The following is a 15,249-nucleotide window of genomic DNA, read 5'->3' as shown; positions in this document are numbered from 1 at the left end:
ATCCACGTATTTCAAGAGAGATGAAAGACTAAACTGGTCCAAATTTTCAAAATGAACTAATTCCAAAATTCACTACAAGTTAAGGACCAAAAACATATTTAACCCTATAATTAATATCATATAGAATTAATATCATTATGACAAAATAAAGCACAATTAATTTCTTTGTTATTATTTGATTAATTTAACTGTTTTTCTTTTAATCTGACAGTTTTTTTCTAAATTTAACCATTTTTCAATTATAAAACTACCTATGAAATAAATAAAAACTTTTTACAATAAAGTTATAAAAATTATATATATTTAATTTCATAGTTATAACAATAACATTAATAATAATAATTTTATTATTTTTTATTAGCATTAAAAAGTGAAAACACGTAGAAAGTTGCGTTGTTACTTCCATCTCCAAATATACGGTCTCTTGGCTGTCCCCTCCACGTGAAGCTTTTCTATAAACAAGTGAATGATGGCAAATCCAGTGAAGCTCTTGCAATAGACTTGTACTCTTCTAGTTTATCAAAAGCAATTGACGACAGTTCCTGTTCACGCACGCAAATATTTACCATAAAATGGGGGACACAGATATAAGATAGCAGAAAGAGAAAGCTTTTGGAGCAAAATTGTAATATTCTAATGACCATTTATAACACGAATAATTTTGTTTTATGCACTAAAAGTCCTCGTATGAGCTTTTGGTTGCAAAATAGCCACCTTAGCCATCAAAAAAGGTGTCATCGTTTATTACCTTGTTATCCCACGTTCTTATGTAGCCAACAAGACTGATCTGCATATTCTGCTTCTGTTTCAGGTCACTATTTGAATCAATAAGATAAACACGCTGCAAAATGAGCCCCAAGTATTCTCCGTTAGTGACATTCATCAATGAGGTCCAGAAGGATATAATGCATAGTCTAAGAAAGGATTGCAGAAAAAAGTGTAACTATGAGCTTCCATTCAAATATATACAAATTATGATGTGTACTAAACTTATAAATTTTTATGTGCTCTAACACTAGAACTCAAGAAATTTTGTCTAGACTTAACAACACAAGAGTACTAAATGGTGTACATCAGAAGTTCCTGATGTGTAATGAAAAAATAAATTCTACAGTTTTATGATTGATCACTCACTATTTTTTTATAGGCAACACAGGAGAAGTCCAAATTAATGCTAGCCAGTATCTTGAATTTCCTATCTGTATCGATATTGGCCCAACCCAAGTAAAGCCCGACAGCTTGATCAGGAAGAGCAAGTGTTGCATTGTCTGGATTAAGGAATTAAATCAGATCTATAAAACCATGTTAAATCAAGAAGTTAAAAACTAAGAAGCAAAGGGCTAGTTTACTTAAAAAAAAATGTTTTCATTTTTAATTACAAAATTGTCACTTTGTTTTCCATTTATTTTCAAAGATTTATAAAGGAAACAGAGAAAAGAGAAACAAATAAAAACTTGTTTTCAAGGTTGAAAATATAAAACATATTGAAAACAATATGACAATCGAAGTAAAAAGTATAACAAAAAAATGAAAACAGAAAATATACTCTCAAATTCTTTGAGGAATTCCAAAATCCTTCTTTTTTAGTGATTTTCAAATTTTAAGATTTTAATTATTTGAAATAACTTCTTAAAAAAAATTCCTTAATTTTAATTTCATTTAATTTTTTCATCCAAACCTATTATTTCTTTTAAAGAATTTCAAATTTTCTAAATAAATAAATTATTCTCTTAAATTACTTTATCCAAACATACATGAGAATTTGTTCATATAACCAGTATTATCAAACGAGAAAGATGAAATTTCGCAAACCTGTGGCTTCCTCTAGACATCCAGTAACATACAAACCACTCAGATGAATTGGCTCAATAGGTAATGTGTCATCTAACCCTGCCAACATTAGTTTGAAAGATTATTCTGACAGAAGGACACGGCATTTAGAGAAACCAATCAACATTACAAACTAATTAGTGCATTAGCATTACAGTCATCAAAGGGTGGAAGACCCCATAGCTCAGGTTGAAACTCTAAAAGCGAATGAAGAACAACATTTGCTAGCCCGTTACAATCAGCTTCCCTTCGAGATGGGACAGCCACAATCTTCATTTTTGCAGCATTGGCTGCCTTGACGCCAACCCTGTTAAAAGTGCATTGGAGAACATAAATTATATGCAAATATGAATATCACATAACAGAAATTTGCAAGGTTGCACAGAAGGTGCAATCACAAACTTGGCAGGAGATGTGCCACATATCCTGCTGGTGAATCAAAGCAGTGATTATAGTATGCCCACATACCGAGATGAATACCCAGTAGTTGAGATTAACCTGATCAACATATACTGTTTTGAAATCAACCAAAACTGTCTGGGAGCATTATTTTGAGAAAGTTTACGTAATTGAAGAAAAATTAATTTAACCAAGTACACTGTCGGTTATACATTATGAGAATTTTTTAAAATAATGCAGATTAAAATGAATAGGCAGTGCTCATCTAAAAGCATGGATATGATCTCAACAAACTAACAGAGAGAGTCCTGATAAGAGGGATTGTAAAAAACAAAAATTCAACTTCTTTTATAATGTCCATTTCAACCAAAATAGGTTAATCCAATTGCATAGTGTCTCATACACTCTTAACATATCACACCTTTTGCACTCAACAGCCATCCACACATATCTGTGTAGGTTTGGATATGGCCAAAGGATTGGTTGGTGGTCTACTTCAACTATAGGCTTCAACACTGGTGGTACAGTGGCCTCTTCATCTGTGATCACTGTGTTTTGGATTATGTTGGTAACTTTAGATGGTACAGAGCAATCTGATCCCAGAAATTCTAGACCATCCTTGGTCAAGATTAGAATTTACTGTTAGTTGTCACCCAATCAAAAGCTTAACAAAAGTCACAACAGCAAATGCAATCATACACGGTATGCAGAAATTCTGGGAGACTTACAAGGAATCCTCAATCACCAGGCAATTAATTGCATCTACACCCATTTTCTTGGCAGCTTCTTCAAATCTGCAAAAATTAGACTTTACTGTTGTGGTAAAATTAGAAGAGCATACTTGACCGAGAAAACGAATTTCCCTACTAAACATAGGATGGAAAAAGTGAAAAAACGTTGGGTGATTAGAGTTCTGGAGGAAAATTTATGTAGTTAGATAATTGTAGTTGACCATTTACTTCTAATTGTGATTAGTACGGCTAAAACTTGGGATGGTGGATATTTATTTGCTGCTGGAAAAGTGTTACAGTTGTTCATTGTCAATAGATCCACTTGTACTCAGGATTTTTCGTTTCGGGCATATATGAGATGTCAAAGTGCTCAAGTAGAATCTTACAAATACGGAGAAGGCTTCCCAGCTTTAACTTGGTCACTTCCTAGAATTACAGAAAAGCTTTCTTTCCAACCTAAAAAAAATGTGATAAGCATCAAAGAATTCTTCTAACAGGAAACTATATGTCAATAATAAGGAAAAGCAAGTGTCTTTTAACCAAAAAGAAAGGCAGATAATTTCAGGGATCATTTCCAAAGAAGATACTGTACTTCTGTGGTACCATATCATTCTAAGAAGAGAGACCGAGAATAGATATAATTTATTAATAAAAAAAATACAAAATTAGAAACAAAATTGATATCTAATTGGAAAATATTTGGGAAGATACCTCTCCATCAAATTGTATCACATTGTCGTATTTAATATTAGTCAAATCATATTTCTTACATAATCAACTTCTCTGTACCAAAATTTTATCAATTGGATATCAAGTTTTCTTAGTTCTATATAATTATTTTAAAATGAATTATTAACGATTGACTTTAAAGGCATTAGGCTAGCCATTTTAGTGATTCCAAAACCTTAAGCTAAAAAAAGAAGAAAAGAAAAGAAGCATTATCTATTTTTTTCTTTGTCAGATGTTACTTAAGAAACTAGTACTTGTGTCTGCATATTCCCTTGTACGTAATCAGTTCAGAAATAATGGCAAGCTGATAAGTAAGACAACACTTCTTGAAATTAAAAGACTTAAAATTCAAAGTCAGTAATAAACAAAAAGAAGCTAGTCCACAGAAAACAACCTTTGTGATAAGAAATTTTTGCATCTATGTATTCTCGCAAGGAATTTGAGGCAAGAGCCATTGGAACTCCATTTTTCTGCAAATGTTTGATTAGGCGATTCGCACCAGGTAGAGCTTTGGCCTTTGCCCACCTAAATCAATTTATGATTTGAAAATAAGAACCCGTAAATGTGTAAGCAATTGTAATGACAGTTTCCAACAGGTTTGATTTAAGTTATTAATAAAAAAAGTGCATTCCTTTGAAAACAAATTTAGAATATATGATGAATCACATCTCTTACTAATTACTAATCACAAATTATATAACAATCTAACTATGCAGCGTTTAGTGTTTCAAAAATAATTTTGACTTTTAAACCATATTCAGCCTTCCTCGTCAAACTAGATATCTTCATATCAGTCTGACCTCATAGCTTTAGGTTCCATTTATTATGTATAAGAAAAACACGGGAAATAGAATGAGAGAATGTTATCCACTTAGTGTGTATAATTGTTTCTATTTTGAATAATTGTTTTAAATTTCAAATACAGCTAAATAAGTTTACCCAGACAACTAATAGAGCGTAGTGCAAGGCAAATAGTAGAGTGTAGAATCAAGGGAGATGTTGAATAAGATGAAAACAGTAAAAGATCAGAAAACGTCTCTTCTAGTTTCAAATTTTTCAAACAATTTTCAAAAGTTTCATACATTTTAGACGAAAATCTGATAGAAAACTGTTATAGAAAATGGTTTTCCAAACAAAAACGTGATGAAAGAATCAAGCATGCCATCATTGATACCTTTCCCTATATATAGGAGTGATTTCACTGATAAATTGATCTGGTGTCAACGGAAGTTCATAGTCCGTAACCATTATAGCTGCCGTGTCCTTTTGTGTCATCCCCAACCTCTTCTTGTCTTCCTTCTCCCTGTCCAGTTCTTTTCCATACCTTGCCAAAAACTCATTCAAGACACCCCTTGTAGCCCTTTCTGCACACCAGTCACCCACACACATGCATGGTTCAGAAAGAATCCACAAGAAAAAAAAATTCACCAACTATAGAGACTTAAAATTTCACCAAGCATCGTAATTATGTAACTTTAATCGCCCAGATTTCCTTAAATATTGGAATTGAGTAATTTTGCTCCATATTTCACTTTTAGTTAATATTTTCGTAATTTTGCCGAAAATAAAAATGACAGTGAATAATATTGCCTTAGCTAACTTAATTTCCCCTTTACTCGATCATAAATTCATGATACTTGAACAAAAGCAATTAAATATTTAACACAAGACTATATGAGAAACCAAAATTACTCAACTAAGATAATAAACCTAATTTGCACAATTAGAAACTTGGAACAAAAACCGCGCAACAACACTCCCGCAAGACAAAAAGTGTAATTAAATTAAAGCTCGAGGAGAATACCAGAATCCAGAAGGGTGCCATCCAAGTCAAAAATGACACCCAAAACCTTGGCTCCTTCATTGCAGCCTTGCAACTCACAGCAGCAACTCATGTCAGCTCCAAATTTGAGCATACAAAATTGATGGAAACAATGTGAGGTTGATAAATGGATGAGAGTGTCCTATATATACTACAAAGAATACAAGATCTGTGTGTTTATGGAAATCCAACTTGAAAGGCATTCCATTCTATTCCACGAGTAATAGTTCACAGATCTTATGGTTCTGTTCTAAAACCATCAAACAATGAAATAGACCGAAAGAATCATTAACAATCGCAATATGAATGGTTTCAGAAACCATTCAAATTGCATATGAACTGAAAGCAGCGTTTGATACGTGATATTATCGTATTCACACCCTTCTCCGTCACGTCAAGCATAAATTCCGAACGCTAGTTGATGTCGTCGCGCACATTATGCTTTAAATATTCCGTCTTCTCTCCTAAACGACAATCAGAATGAAGCATTCTTCTTTCTTTGAATTTGGTTTTTCGGATGCTGAGATGGGAAGGTTTATATATAATAAAAATAAAAAAATAATTTACAATTTATTTAATCATACAAATTTCTTTATAATCAAAGTATATATATATATATATATATATATATATATATATATATATATATATGCTTTATTTTCTCTTTCAAATAAAGTCAAAAGTGTTACTCTATTTGAGTTTTATTTATTTTAACTCCAAATTTCTTTTTTGATATTTTATTTTTTTTCTCTACCTTATGGCTTGATTTTTTTTATTTTGAATTAATTTTATTAAATACTATTTTTAATTTAAATAAAGTCATACAAAAATAAATAGTTATGTATTAAAATTATAATGGCAACTAAATTTTTATTAAAAATAAAATAGCATGATAAAATGTTCAAAAAGGAATTTTTTTTTTCTAATTCATTATAAATTTATTGAATTCTATTATAATTAGTTTAAAATTCTCTAATAAGTTTCGACTATTAGCTTCCATAAATCTTTACCTTCTATTTGGATAATAAATTTTAATAATTTCAATAAATTGAAATACATAATATTTGAATTACTTAAAATGAATTATCTTCATTTGTTAAATAGTTTGTTTTGATGGGATAATTGAAATACCTTGAATTTCAATTAAATCTTGAGTGATAAAGCAAATTGATTTATTTTTCAAGACAAAATTTTATTTTAAAAATATGGTGCCTTTTATCTTGCTTGAGCCGGTTTGTCTCGACCTTTTATCTGAATCAGTTTGTCTTGACCATCGGTCCAAGCCAACTTGTCTAATGCCTCGGCCATGGTTGACTCCATTCATCCTTCATCTCGAACTGAATTGGCTCGATCTTCAATGTCGAAGGTTAAGTTAAGCTAGTGGGAGTTGAAAGGTTGAGCCAAGTCAACTCGAACGAAAAGTCTAACAAAGTTGGTCGTGGTCAAAGGTCAAGACTAATCGACCCTAATCAAATGTCAAGACTAATTTGTCCTAGCCAAAAGTTGAGACCCAGCCCTAGTCAAAGGTTGAGAAGAGTCGACCCTGACCGAAGGTCGAGATAAGTTGGTCTTAGTTGAAAATCATGACGAGTCGACCATCGAGATTTGTCGTACTAGGACAAAGGTCAAGAAGAGTCAAGACAAGCCAAAGGTCAAGCCGAGTAATCCCAAATTAAAGGTTGAGCCTCGAGTCGAGCAAAGTCGACTTAGGCAGAAGATTTAGTTGAGTCTACACAATCGAAGGTTAAGACGAGTCAACCATAACCGAAGTTCAAGACAAGTCGGTCCTAATCGAAGGTCGAGACAAATTGACCTTGGCCGAAGGTTGAGACAAGTCGACTTGGGTTGAAGGTCAAGATGATTTGATCTTGATTGAAGTTTAGAACAAGTCGACATGGACCAAGGTTGAGTCAAATAAGCCAAAATCAAATGTTGAGTTAATTAGTCCCAGACCAATGATCGAGCTGAGTGGACCCGAGCCAAAAGTCAACCTGAGTCATTTAGATTGAAGGTTAAGCCATGTCAATTTGTGTTAAAGGTCGAGCACAGTCGGTCCGAGTCAAAAAAACAATCCGATTTATTCATGACAGAAGGTTGAGTTGAGTCGGTCTGGTCAAAGCTCAAAATGAGTCAACCTTGGTCGAAGATCGATAAAAATTGATGTTGATCAAAGTTCAAGATGAGTCAACCTGATCGAAATTCAAAATGAGTCAGTTTTGGGTAAAGGTTGAATCAAGTCAGCCTCGATCATAATCAAGCCAAGTCAACCCAAGCTAGATGTCGAAATAACTCAACCCAAGATGAAGGTCGATATGAGTCAATTATTTTAACTTGTAGATTTTTTTTTCACCTTATCAATAAAAAAATTTCAAAATTTATGGGAGTGAATTTCAAGTTCTATTATTTTAGTTATTTGAAACATAATAACAATAAAGGAAAAAATGAATGGAAAGTGAACATGTTTTTTCAGAAAAAAGAAATGAAATTATACACACATAAAGGGACATTTTGATAATTTAATATAAGATTACATTTACTCTTATATTCTTCTTTTTAAGGAATACAAATATCCTATTCCCATTTGCTTTTCCACTCCACCACAGAGAGAATGAGATACTCGTGAGAAATTGTGACACTCTTCCATTTTTCCAATAATTTTCTAATTTACTAAACATAATGGTTGGTAGGTTATAAATTTATTGAGAGTAAATTACATTGAAAATTTCTTATTCACTTTTTTTGTTACGATATTTTCTTCTGAGTTATGAAAAATATTATATAGTGTATCTTGTAAAGAAAATAGTTCAAACTTTTAAAAACATGAAAAATAGTGTATAATCTCAAAAAATTTCAAAATGTATCAATGTAGTTTACTCTTTCGTTATCGCTAATGAGAGAAGGAAATATTTATATTTGGGTTTGGAAATTTGAATAGATATGAACCTAATGAGAGAAGGAAATAATGATATACCTGGCTTTGGAATTTTGAATAGATATAAACCTTTGATATTAAATTTTTATGTGAAAGTTTTATGTGATTTTTTTTCCTTATTTTAAGTCTAACAAATTCTAACTTAAGTCTTCTTATTTAAATTCAGTGAAGTGAGACATAAAACGCAAAATTTGCTTGAAATCTTAACAGGAAATTTCATGTTTGACCATTTTCTTTTTAATTTATTTAATTCCTTATAATTTCTAATTGTAAATAAATGACTTAAAAAACAAGACTGAGGAGAATTTGAGGAACAACAGGAGATAACAAAGACAGGAGAAAGGTGGAGCCCAAAGAACCAAAGAACAAAGTCAGCACAAAGTAGGAAAAATAAAAACATCCTTTTAAAAAAAAAATATAATCTTTCATTTTCAAATCACTTTTCTCGTTTCTTTTAGTTGAATCTCTTTATTTCCAATAACCTTTCAAAATATGCATTCACCCAACTAAAACAAGGAATCCAACAACAGAGTTTTTCCAGATAATAAACTATTCTGATCACAAAAACAGAATATATACTTATACGGTTGATTTTGTAGTACAGAAGACTGGAGTAAAGGCCATTTTCCTGACTTCAGAAACAAATGCTTGTTTTGCTGATGGAAAAGTGCTCAGCGGTCACTCCTTCCCTAGGACATTTATTTACATGTGCCACATTTCGCGGCAATAAATTAGGGTATGCAATGAAAGTGAAAAATTAAACAATGATGGAAGAATCATCTCCAAAATCGCAGTAAGAGTTGTAGCATTTCATTGGAAAAGGAAATAATACACCATAATCAATTCTCATCAATCAAATCCCCCAGAGAAGGGAGGAAAAGGCTTAGGAATGAAATAGGCCATTTCCAGACACCACACAAACAAAAACATAGCATAAATAGCACAAATGGAGTTTCTTTTTCCCCTATCGGGAAGTATGGCCAATCAACAAGAAACAAAGAGGAAACAATGAAACCCTATCTCTAACTAATACACAGATAAGTAATCGGCCCTCATGTTTCATTCCAAATGCATGCATCAAATCCTACGGGAAGTTCCCATCAACCATCGAATTCACTGCAAAAAAATTGATGAGGTGAACTAAAGCAATCAAACAAAAATAAAATTACAGGTACCAAACAAGAAAGAATTACTCACCTCTGCATCCTCACCTCCACCAAGTTTGGCAGTGCCATTCACTTTTTGAGCATCTTCTGCAATAGCGTGAGACAGTTGCAGTGAACATTTGTAGAAAAGAAGCAGGCAGCAAAGAGGATATTGTCATAATTTAAATCCAACATATAACAATAGCATCTTTCAAAAAACCATTTTGCTTAGCACCAAATGCCCTTAAGTAGGTTTTGCATCCTTTAGTTAGAAATAGTCTAGCATGTCAACGGCTAGGCACCCCAGTCATTATTTCAATTGTGCAAAAGCATATTTACAGATCATGGACCCCACAACCTTACAAATCAAAATAATGATTAGTGTTTAGGGTAAACCATGCGTAGCCAAGAATTAATCCTTTTCCAACCGAGTAATCAAGCAATCATTATCTTCGTTGTACACTAGGTAGCCTGTCATATATGCTGGAAGCAAAGGTTACTACAAGTCTTCTAGCAATAATTACCTCCATCCTCAGGGATGTCAGAAGTCCACAAAGTTAGATTGTCTCTGAGAAGTTGCATGATTAAGGTGCTATCTTTGTATGACTCCTCGTTCAGGGTGTCCAGCTCAGAAATAGCTTCATCAAAAGCTTGCTTTGCAAGATGACAAGCTCTGGAAATAGTGATATACAATTACCCTCGTTAAACACATAACACCAATCAACAATCATAATTCAACTTAGAAATCAAAGGCAAAAAGACACAAACCTTTCTGGGGAATTCAAGATTTCATAATAGAAGACTGAGAAATTTAAAGCTAGACCCAATCGGATGGGGTGTGTGGGTGGTAAATCAGACTCGGCTGCGGTAGTAGCAGACTGCAATAAACAAAACATATTTGTGTAAGCGATGTAAGGGAAGTGTTCTGAGGAGGAAAATCCTTTCGGGTACAATATCAAATAAATGTCAAAAGAAAATAATCATAAATCATATAACAAAAATAGTAAGAATAAGAACTAAATAAAAATACTGATTCATTGCACTAAACAATGCAATTACAACACTACAAACTTAATCACTTCAAAAGAAACAATAACGTTACTATCAATGGACGTTACACAAAAAAATAATAGTGTACAAACAATCTAGACAATATAAAATGGCAATGGTAATAAAACAAAGTTCCTCCAATTTCAGTAACCAATGCTGTGCTGCCCAAAACAGAGAGATCATGAGAACATAGCAACTTAACAAAGAAGGAAAATGATAGGTGAGGAAGAGTGTAAAGAAACATAGCAGGAATCAATTAGCAAGGGTTTAATCGAAAACATAAACGAGCAATGACAAAAATGACCCAAAATGGCTAAATCCTTAAGAATAGGATTGTTGCAAATAACAGTTATTTTCACTCAACATTGTTCAAATCAGAAGAGTTCCCACTTTTCCCCAATAAAACAACAGAAGACGCCTAAAGAAACCAAGCAACATGATATAGAAGTTCTACAACAGGTTTGAGAAATAAATAAACTCAACACAAAACCAGAAAATGAAGAGCAAAAGATTCTTACTTAGATCAATTGTTAACAGGATATTTTCAACAATCCCAGCAAACAACCATCCATTGGATAAAAAATCATCATATAAACTGTGAAACAATACAATATGAGTTGCACCTCATATGTTTCATAGACTGATCAGCAGCTTCCTTAGATCCATTGCTAATAGCATATTTTCAACAATCCCAGCAAACAACCATTCATAGGATAATGCCATCATATAAACTGCAAAAACATTAAAGCAACATAAATTGCACCTCATATGCTTTCATAGACTGATCAGCAGCTTCCTTCTTCTCATTGCCGGTCTTAAATTCAGCAAGATAACGATAGTAATCTCCTTTCCTGCAAACAGAATATGTTAACATCCCCAAATCCACATGCAAAAAATACCACATCATACCAAACAAACCCTGTCGCAGAGAATGGTCGGAAATGCTCACATCTTATAGTAGAACACAGTGGATTCACCAGCTGCAGCCGAAGGAATAAGATGTTCGTCAATCACTCTCATAACATCATTACAGATGTTCGAAAGCTCCAATTCAACCTTCTGCCTATACTCCTTAATCCGCTTCGCATTCAATTCATTCCCTTTTGTCTCCTCCTTCTGCTCTATGGAAGACAGGATCCTCCATGACGCCCTCCGAGCACCAATCACATTCTTGTATCCAACAGAAAGCAAATTTCGCTCCTCAACAGTCAGTTCAACGTCTAGATTCGCAACCTTCTTCATCGAATCAACCATCTCTGACACAAACAGATACCAAAACAAAACATCACAGATCAAAACTCACATCGCATGAAGAACAAAATTAACACACTCAAGTACGATGCTATAACTTCGACATGCAGTACCAAAAAAATTGAAAAAACGCACTTTCCATTTTAAAAAATCAGAAAAAAGGAAATTAAAATAAAAGTGAAAAGAATAGAAATGGAAAGCAAAATTCCTTTCAAATGAACCGCTAATCGTAACAGATTCTTCACCCTCCACTTCCCCTCGCAACCAAACTCGCAGTGAACAGTGATTAGTAAACCAAATTGACTACCAAAATTATTTTTCTCACTATAAACGATATAAACCGAAACAAGCGAGCAAAAATTAACTCAAATAAGTAGAAACAAGCAAACACACAAAAAATTATCATAAAATCGAGCACATCGACGCGCATGCGCTAGTCAGAGTGCGAGAAACAAAGGAAGAACTTCAAACCTTCGTATCGTTCGGCCTGCTCCGCGAGCTTGGCGATGTAGACGAAGTTGTCACGATCCTTGGAGGAAGCCATGGCCGATCTCTTAGAAATTAGGGTTTGTGAACACTCTCTCCGCTTCTCACTCTATTTCTCACTCTGACCCTCTCTCTGCGATTCTTCCTGGCAGAGAGGTTCTGTAAGAAAAGAACATGGTCCTGAAATGTCAAATGTGTCCCTTCCTTTTCTTTATTTTTCCTTTTTGGTCCTCACGGTGACTCTGGGGCACGATAAGGTGTGTGAGTGCGGAAACTAAACTGGATTTCCGGCCACTGAGTGAACTCCACGTGTCCATTCAAACCTTCGATAACATCTCCCCACCAATCATAACACGCCGCGTTATACCTAACTGCCAATGATGCCGTTCTTTTTGGTTTTCTTTTTTTTTTTTTACCGATAATTTTGTTTATTTGATTTGATTTGTAAGTTTGTCCTTCAGTGAAGGAAGGGATGTCGACATGAAAATGGTAGTTTGTCTTCCTTGGTTGTGACTACTGTTGTGTCAAAAAGTCTAATGTCTTTCTTTTTTCATTAATTAATTTATTTAATACCATAAATTAATTAATTAATACAAATTCACATGTCCTTGTTTATAGATTGTAAAAATAAACAGTTTTGAAACAACAAATCACTATAATGATAAAATAATCTCGTTAATGACAACTTTAATAGAGGGTAAATACAAGGTTTAATAGTTATTAACGATTTTTTCATTTTAAAATTGATATAGATATGAAGTGTTTTTATATGTTGTCTAAACTAACGAACATTCTTATTTAAAACAAAAACAAGAATTTCAACCTGTATTTTATTATTGAAGAGGACAATTTTCCGAATTTTGGAAGTGATTACAAAATTGTTTAATAAAATGAACAACTCACAAAACACTTAATTTTAATTTATTAATAAATGTTTCTTAACAAAACTTCATATTTATTCACCGTGTCTTCTTCTAATGACATACAGACTTATATTTATTGAAGGATGAAAAATAGCATGAGTTGGAAATTTGAATTTATTTATTTTGATGATTGGAGTTTGAAATATACATAAAAGGAAGAAACTCAATAGGACAATGATATTCCTAGTTAGTCATGTGATGGTTACCACTCAAACAAGTTATATCATTATATCATTTTAGTCACATGTAGACAAAGTTGTGGCGTATATTAAGAGGCATATAATTGATTTAAGGAAAATGAAACTTTGAAACAACAACAATCATTAATATATATGAAACATCATGTAACAAAGCCATGAAATAATTTTATGTAACTAAAAAACCAGAAAACAAAAATACTTTTAAGCTTTTTTGTGTAATTCTATTTTTTATGAGACTCATGAATTTAAAAATAATGTTCATGATATGAAATTAAAATAATTATTTTATTTGACATTATGTTTATTATTTGTATGATTGTGTTCGAAGTTTAAAATATAAGTTAAAAAATTTATTTTTTGATTGGATGTCTTTGAATGGGAAAAAATATTGTTCTTCTAAAAAAATTGTTCACCAGTTAATAATTTTAAAGGTATCACCATGCCATTAACCATGACTTAAATTGTATTTTTAACTTAAATGATTGGTTTGCAGACTAAGGCCGAGTGTTAATAATAATAATAAATTGTAAAAGAAATTTGTTATTTTATTCATAAAATAGTAGTAGGAGGGTTGTAAAAAGATTGTGTTACTTTGTCCATAAATTTGTACGAAAAGTGTTTTTAATTTTATTCACAAAATTGCACAAAAAAAAAATATAAGAGACTACTCAAATTATATATGATTTTAAGATACAACCAATATCAATTACAAAGAAAATTAAGACTCTTTATTCTTACAAAGGTAATGAATACATATGTCTTTGAGTGATTTTTTGTTAAACTCGTGGTATTATTCACCAACACCTCCGTGTATACTGTCATTCTAATATCTAATGATGTGGCAAAAAAAAGTAAAATGTTTTAAATGGTAAATATTATGTTACAAGTTCTAACTTGCCTAAAATTTTACGAGGTGAAACTTTAAACTTTGTTTGTCATATTCCTTATAGAGGTTGTGTCCTTATGATTTATGGAAGAAAAAAGAACCATATTTAAAATATTTTAAAGTGCGAGGTGTCTTGCAAAGGTTAATATAATTCTTAATAAGAAAAGAAAATTTTTTAGTTATTTATTCTGAAGTAGGTGAAATTTCTTACAATACTATCATAGAATTTAGATATAATTTCTTTAAAGGATAAATTGACTAAAACTATTTGTGATACCTCTAGTATTGTTTTTCCTTCTAATGATAATATCATTTGTGATTTTTCTAGTTATGATATTTAATATGTGAAATTTCTTGAGATTATTGAAGAATATATTAATGCAAATAGGATTTTGATTTTGGTGACACAAAATAAACTATTGATTGTGTTTTTACTTTAGGTGAAGGTGTAGTACCTCATAAACAAATTGCCCACTGCCTCATTAATTTTTAAGATACCCTTCATTGTTCTCTATAAACAATCTCTAGATTATAACTTTCTAAAAGTGTTTGGATGTGTTTGTTTTCCCCTTCTTAGACCATATAATAATCACATGTTAGATTTTTGTTCCCAACAATGTGTTTTTCTTGGTTATTTTGTATCTCATAAGTGTTATATGTGTATATCGAAATTTGGCCACATTTATATATCTAACGATGTTTTGTTCAGTGAAATCAGATTCCCTTATATTGAATTATTTTTAAGTCAACCTAATTTCATTCCTCAATATAATCAATTTTTCAGTCTCACTTCTAATCACACACCTTTTATTGTTGTTCACACTAACTTTGTCACGGTTAGTCCTCTTAAAAATATGTCTCAATC

At 32.1% G+C, this 15,249-nt stretch overlaps 2 protein-coding genes across 2 annotated transcripts; both read right to left on the bottom strand.

Moving 5' to 3' along the window:
* Positions 1-334: 334 nt before the first annotated feature.
* LOC114183516 (bifunctional riboflavin kinase/FMN phosphatase-like) lies at positions 335-6,003 on the bottom strand. The gene is made up of 10 exons (XM_028070559.1): positions 5,494-6,003; positions 4,864-5,053; positions 4,084-4,214; positions 3,347-3,416; positions 2,958-3,023; positions 1,986-2,137; positions 1,813-1,890; positions 1,135-1,268; positions 749-841; positions 335-542 (listed from the first exon to the last, which is right to left on the bottom strand). Exons 1-10 carry the CDS (start codon positions 5,603-5,605, stop codon positions 453-455), a joined length of 1,116 nt encoding a protein of 371 aa, XP_027926360.1. The 5' UTR covers positions 5,606-6,003; the 3' UTR covers positions 335-452.
* A 3,219-nt stretch (positions 6,004-9,222) lies between these two features.
* On the bottom strand, positions 9,223-12,605 carry LOC114183517 (14-3-3-like protein D). Its single transcript, XM_028070561.1, has 7 exons — positions 12,361-12,605; positions 11,588-11,894; positions 11,402-11,489; positions 10,357-10,466; positions 10,113-10,261; positions 9,641-9,696; positions 9,223-9,559 (listed from the first exon to the last, which is right to left on the bottom strand). The coding sequence occupies exons 1-7, from the start codon at positions 12,431-12,433 to the stop codon at positions 9,557-9,559; spliced, it is 786 nt and encodes a 261-aa protein (XP_027926362.1). The 5' UTR covers positions 12,434-12,605; the 3' UTR covers positions 9,223-9,556.
* Between the last annotated feature and the right edge of the window lie 2,644 nt (positions 12,606-15,249).

Source organism: Vigna unguiculata, chromosome 5 (genome assembly GCF_004118075.2).
Source record: "Vigna unguiculata cultivar IT97K-499-35 chromosome 5, ASM411807v1, whole genome shotgun sequence".
In the NCBI taxonomy this organism is placed as follows: domain Eukaryota; kingdom Viridiplantae; phylum Streptophyta; class Magnoliopsida; order Fabales; family Fabaceae; genus Vigna; species Vigna unguiculata.
Note: the sequence above shows the minus strand (reverse complement) of the source record. Positions and strands in the feature narration are given on the sequence as shown.

Bases quoted from the DNA above. Each gene is read 5' to 3' on its own strand.
- LOC114183516 (XM_028070559.1), bottom strand. From the start codon at position 5,605: ATGCTCAAATTTGGAGCTGACATGAGTTGCTGCTGTGAGTTGCAAGGC. The intron at 1,891-1,985 runs GTAATGCTAATG...TAATGTTGGCAG, and splicing joins TCTTCCACCCTTTGATGACT to GGTTAGATGACACATTACCT. The intron at 1,269-1,812 runs GTTTGCGAAATT...TCCTTAATCCAG, and splicing joins ATGTCTAGAGGAAGCCACAG to ACAATGCAACACTTGCTCTT.
- LOC114183517 (XM_028070561.1), bottom strand. From the start codon at position 12,433: ATGGCTTCCTCCAAGGATCGTGACAACTTCGTCTACATCGCCAAGCTC. The intron at 10,467-11,401 runs GTGCAATTTATG...TGTTTATTGCAG, and splicing joins AGTCTATGAAAGCATATGAG to TCTGCTACTACCGCAGCCGA. The intron at 9,697-10,112 runs GTAATTATTGCT...ACGCTATTGCAG, and splicing joins TGACATCCCTGAGGATGGAG to AAGATGCTCAAAAAGTGAAT.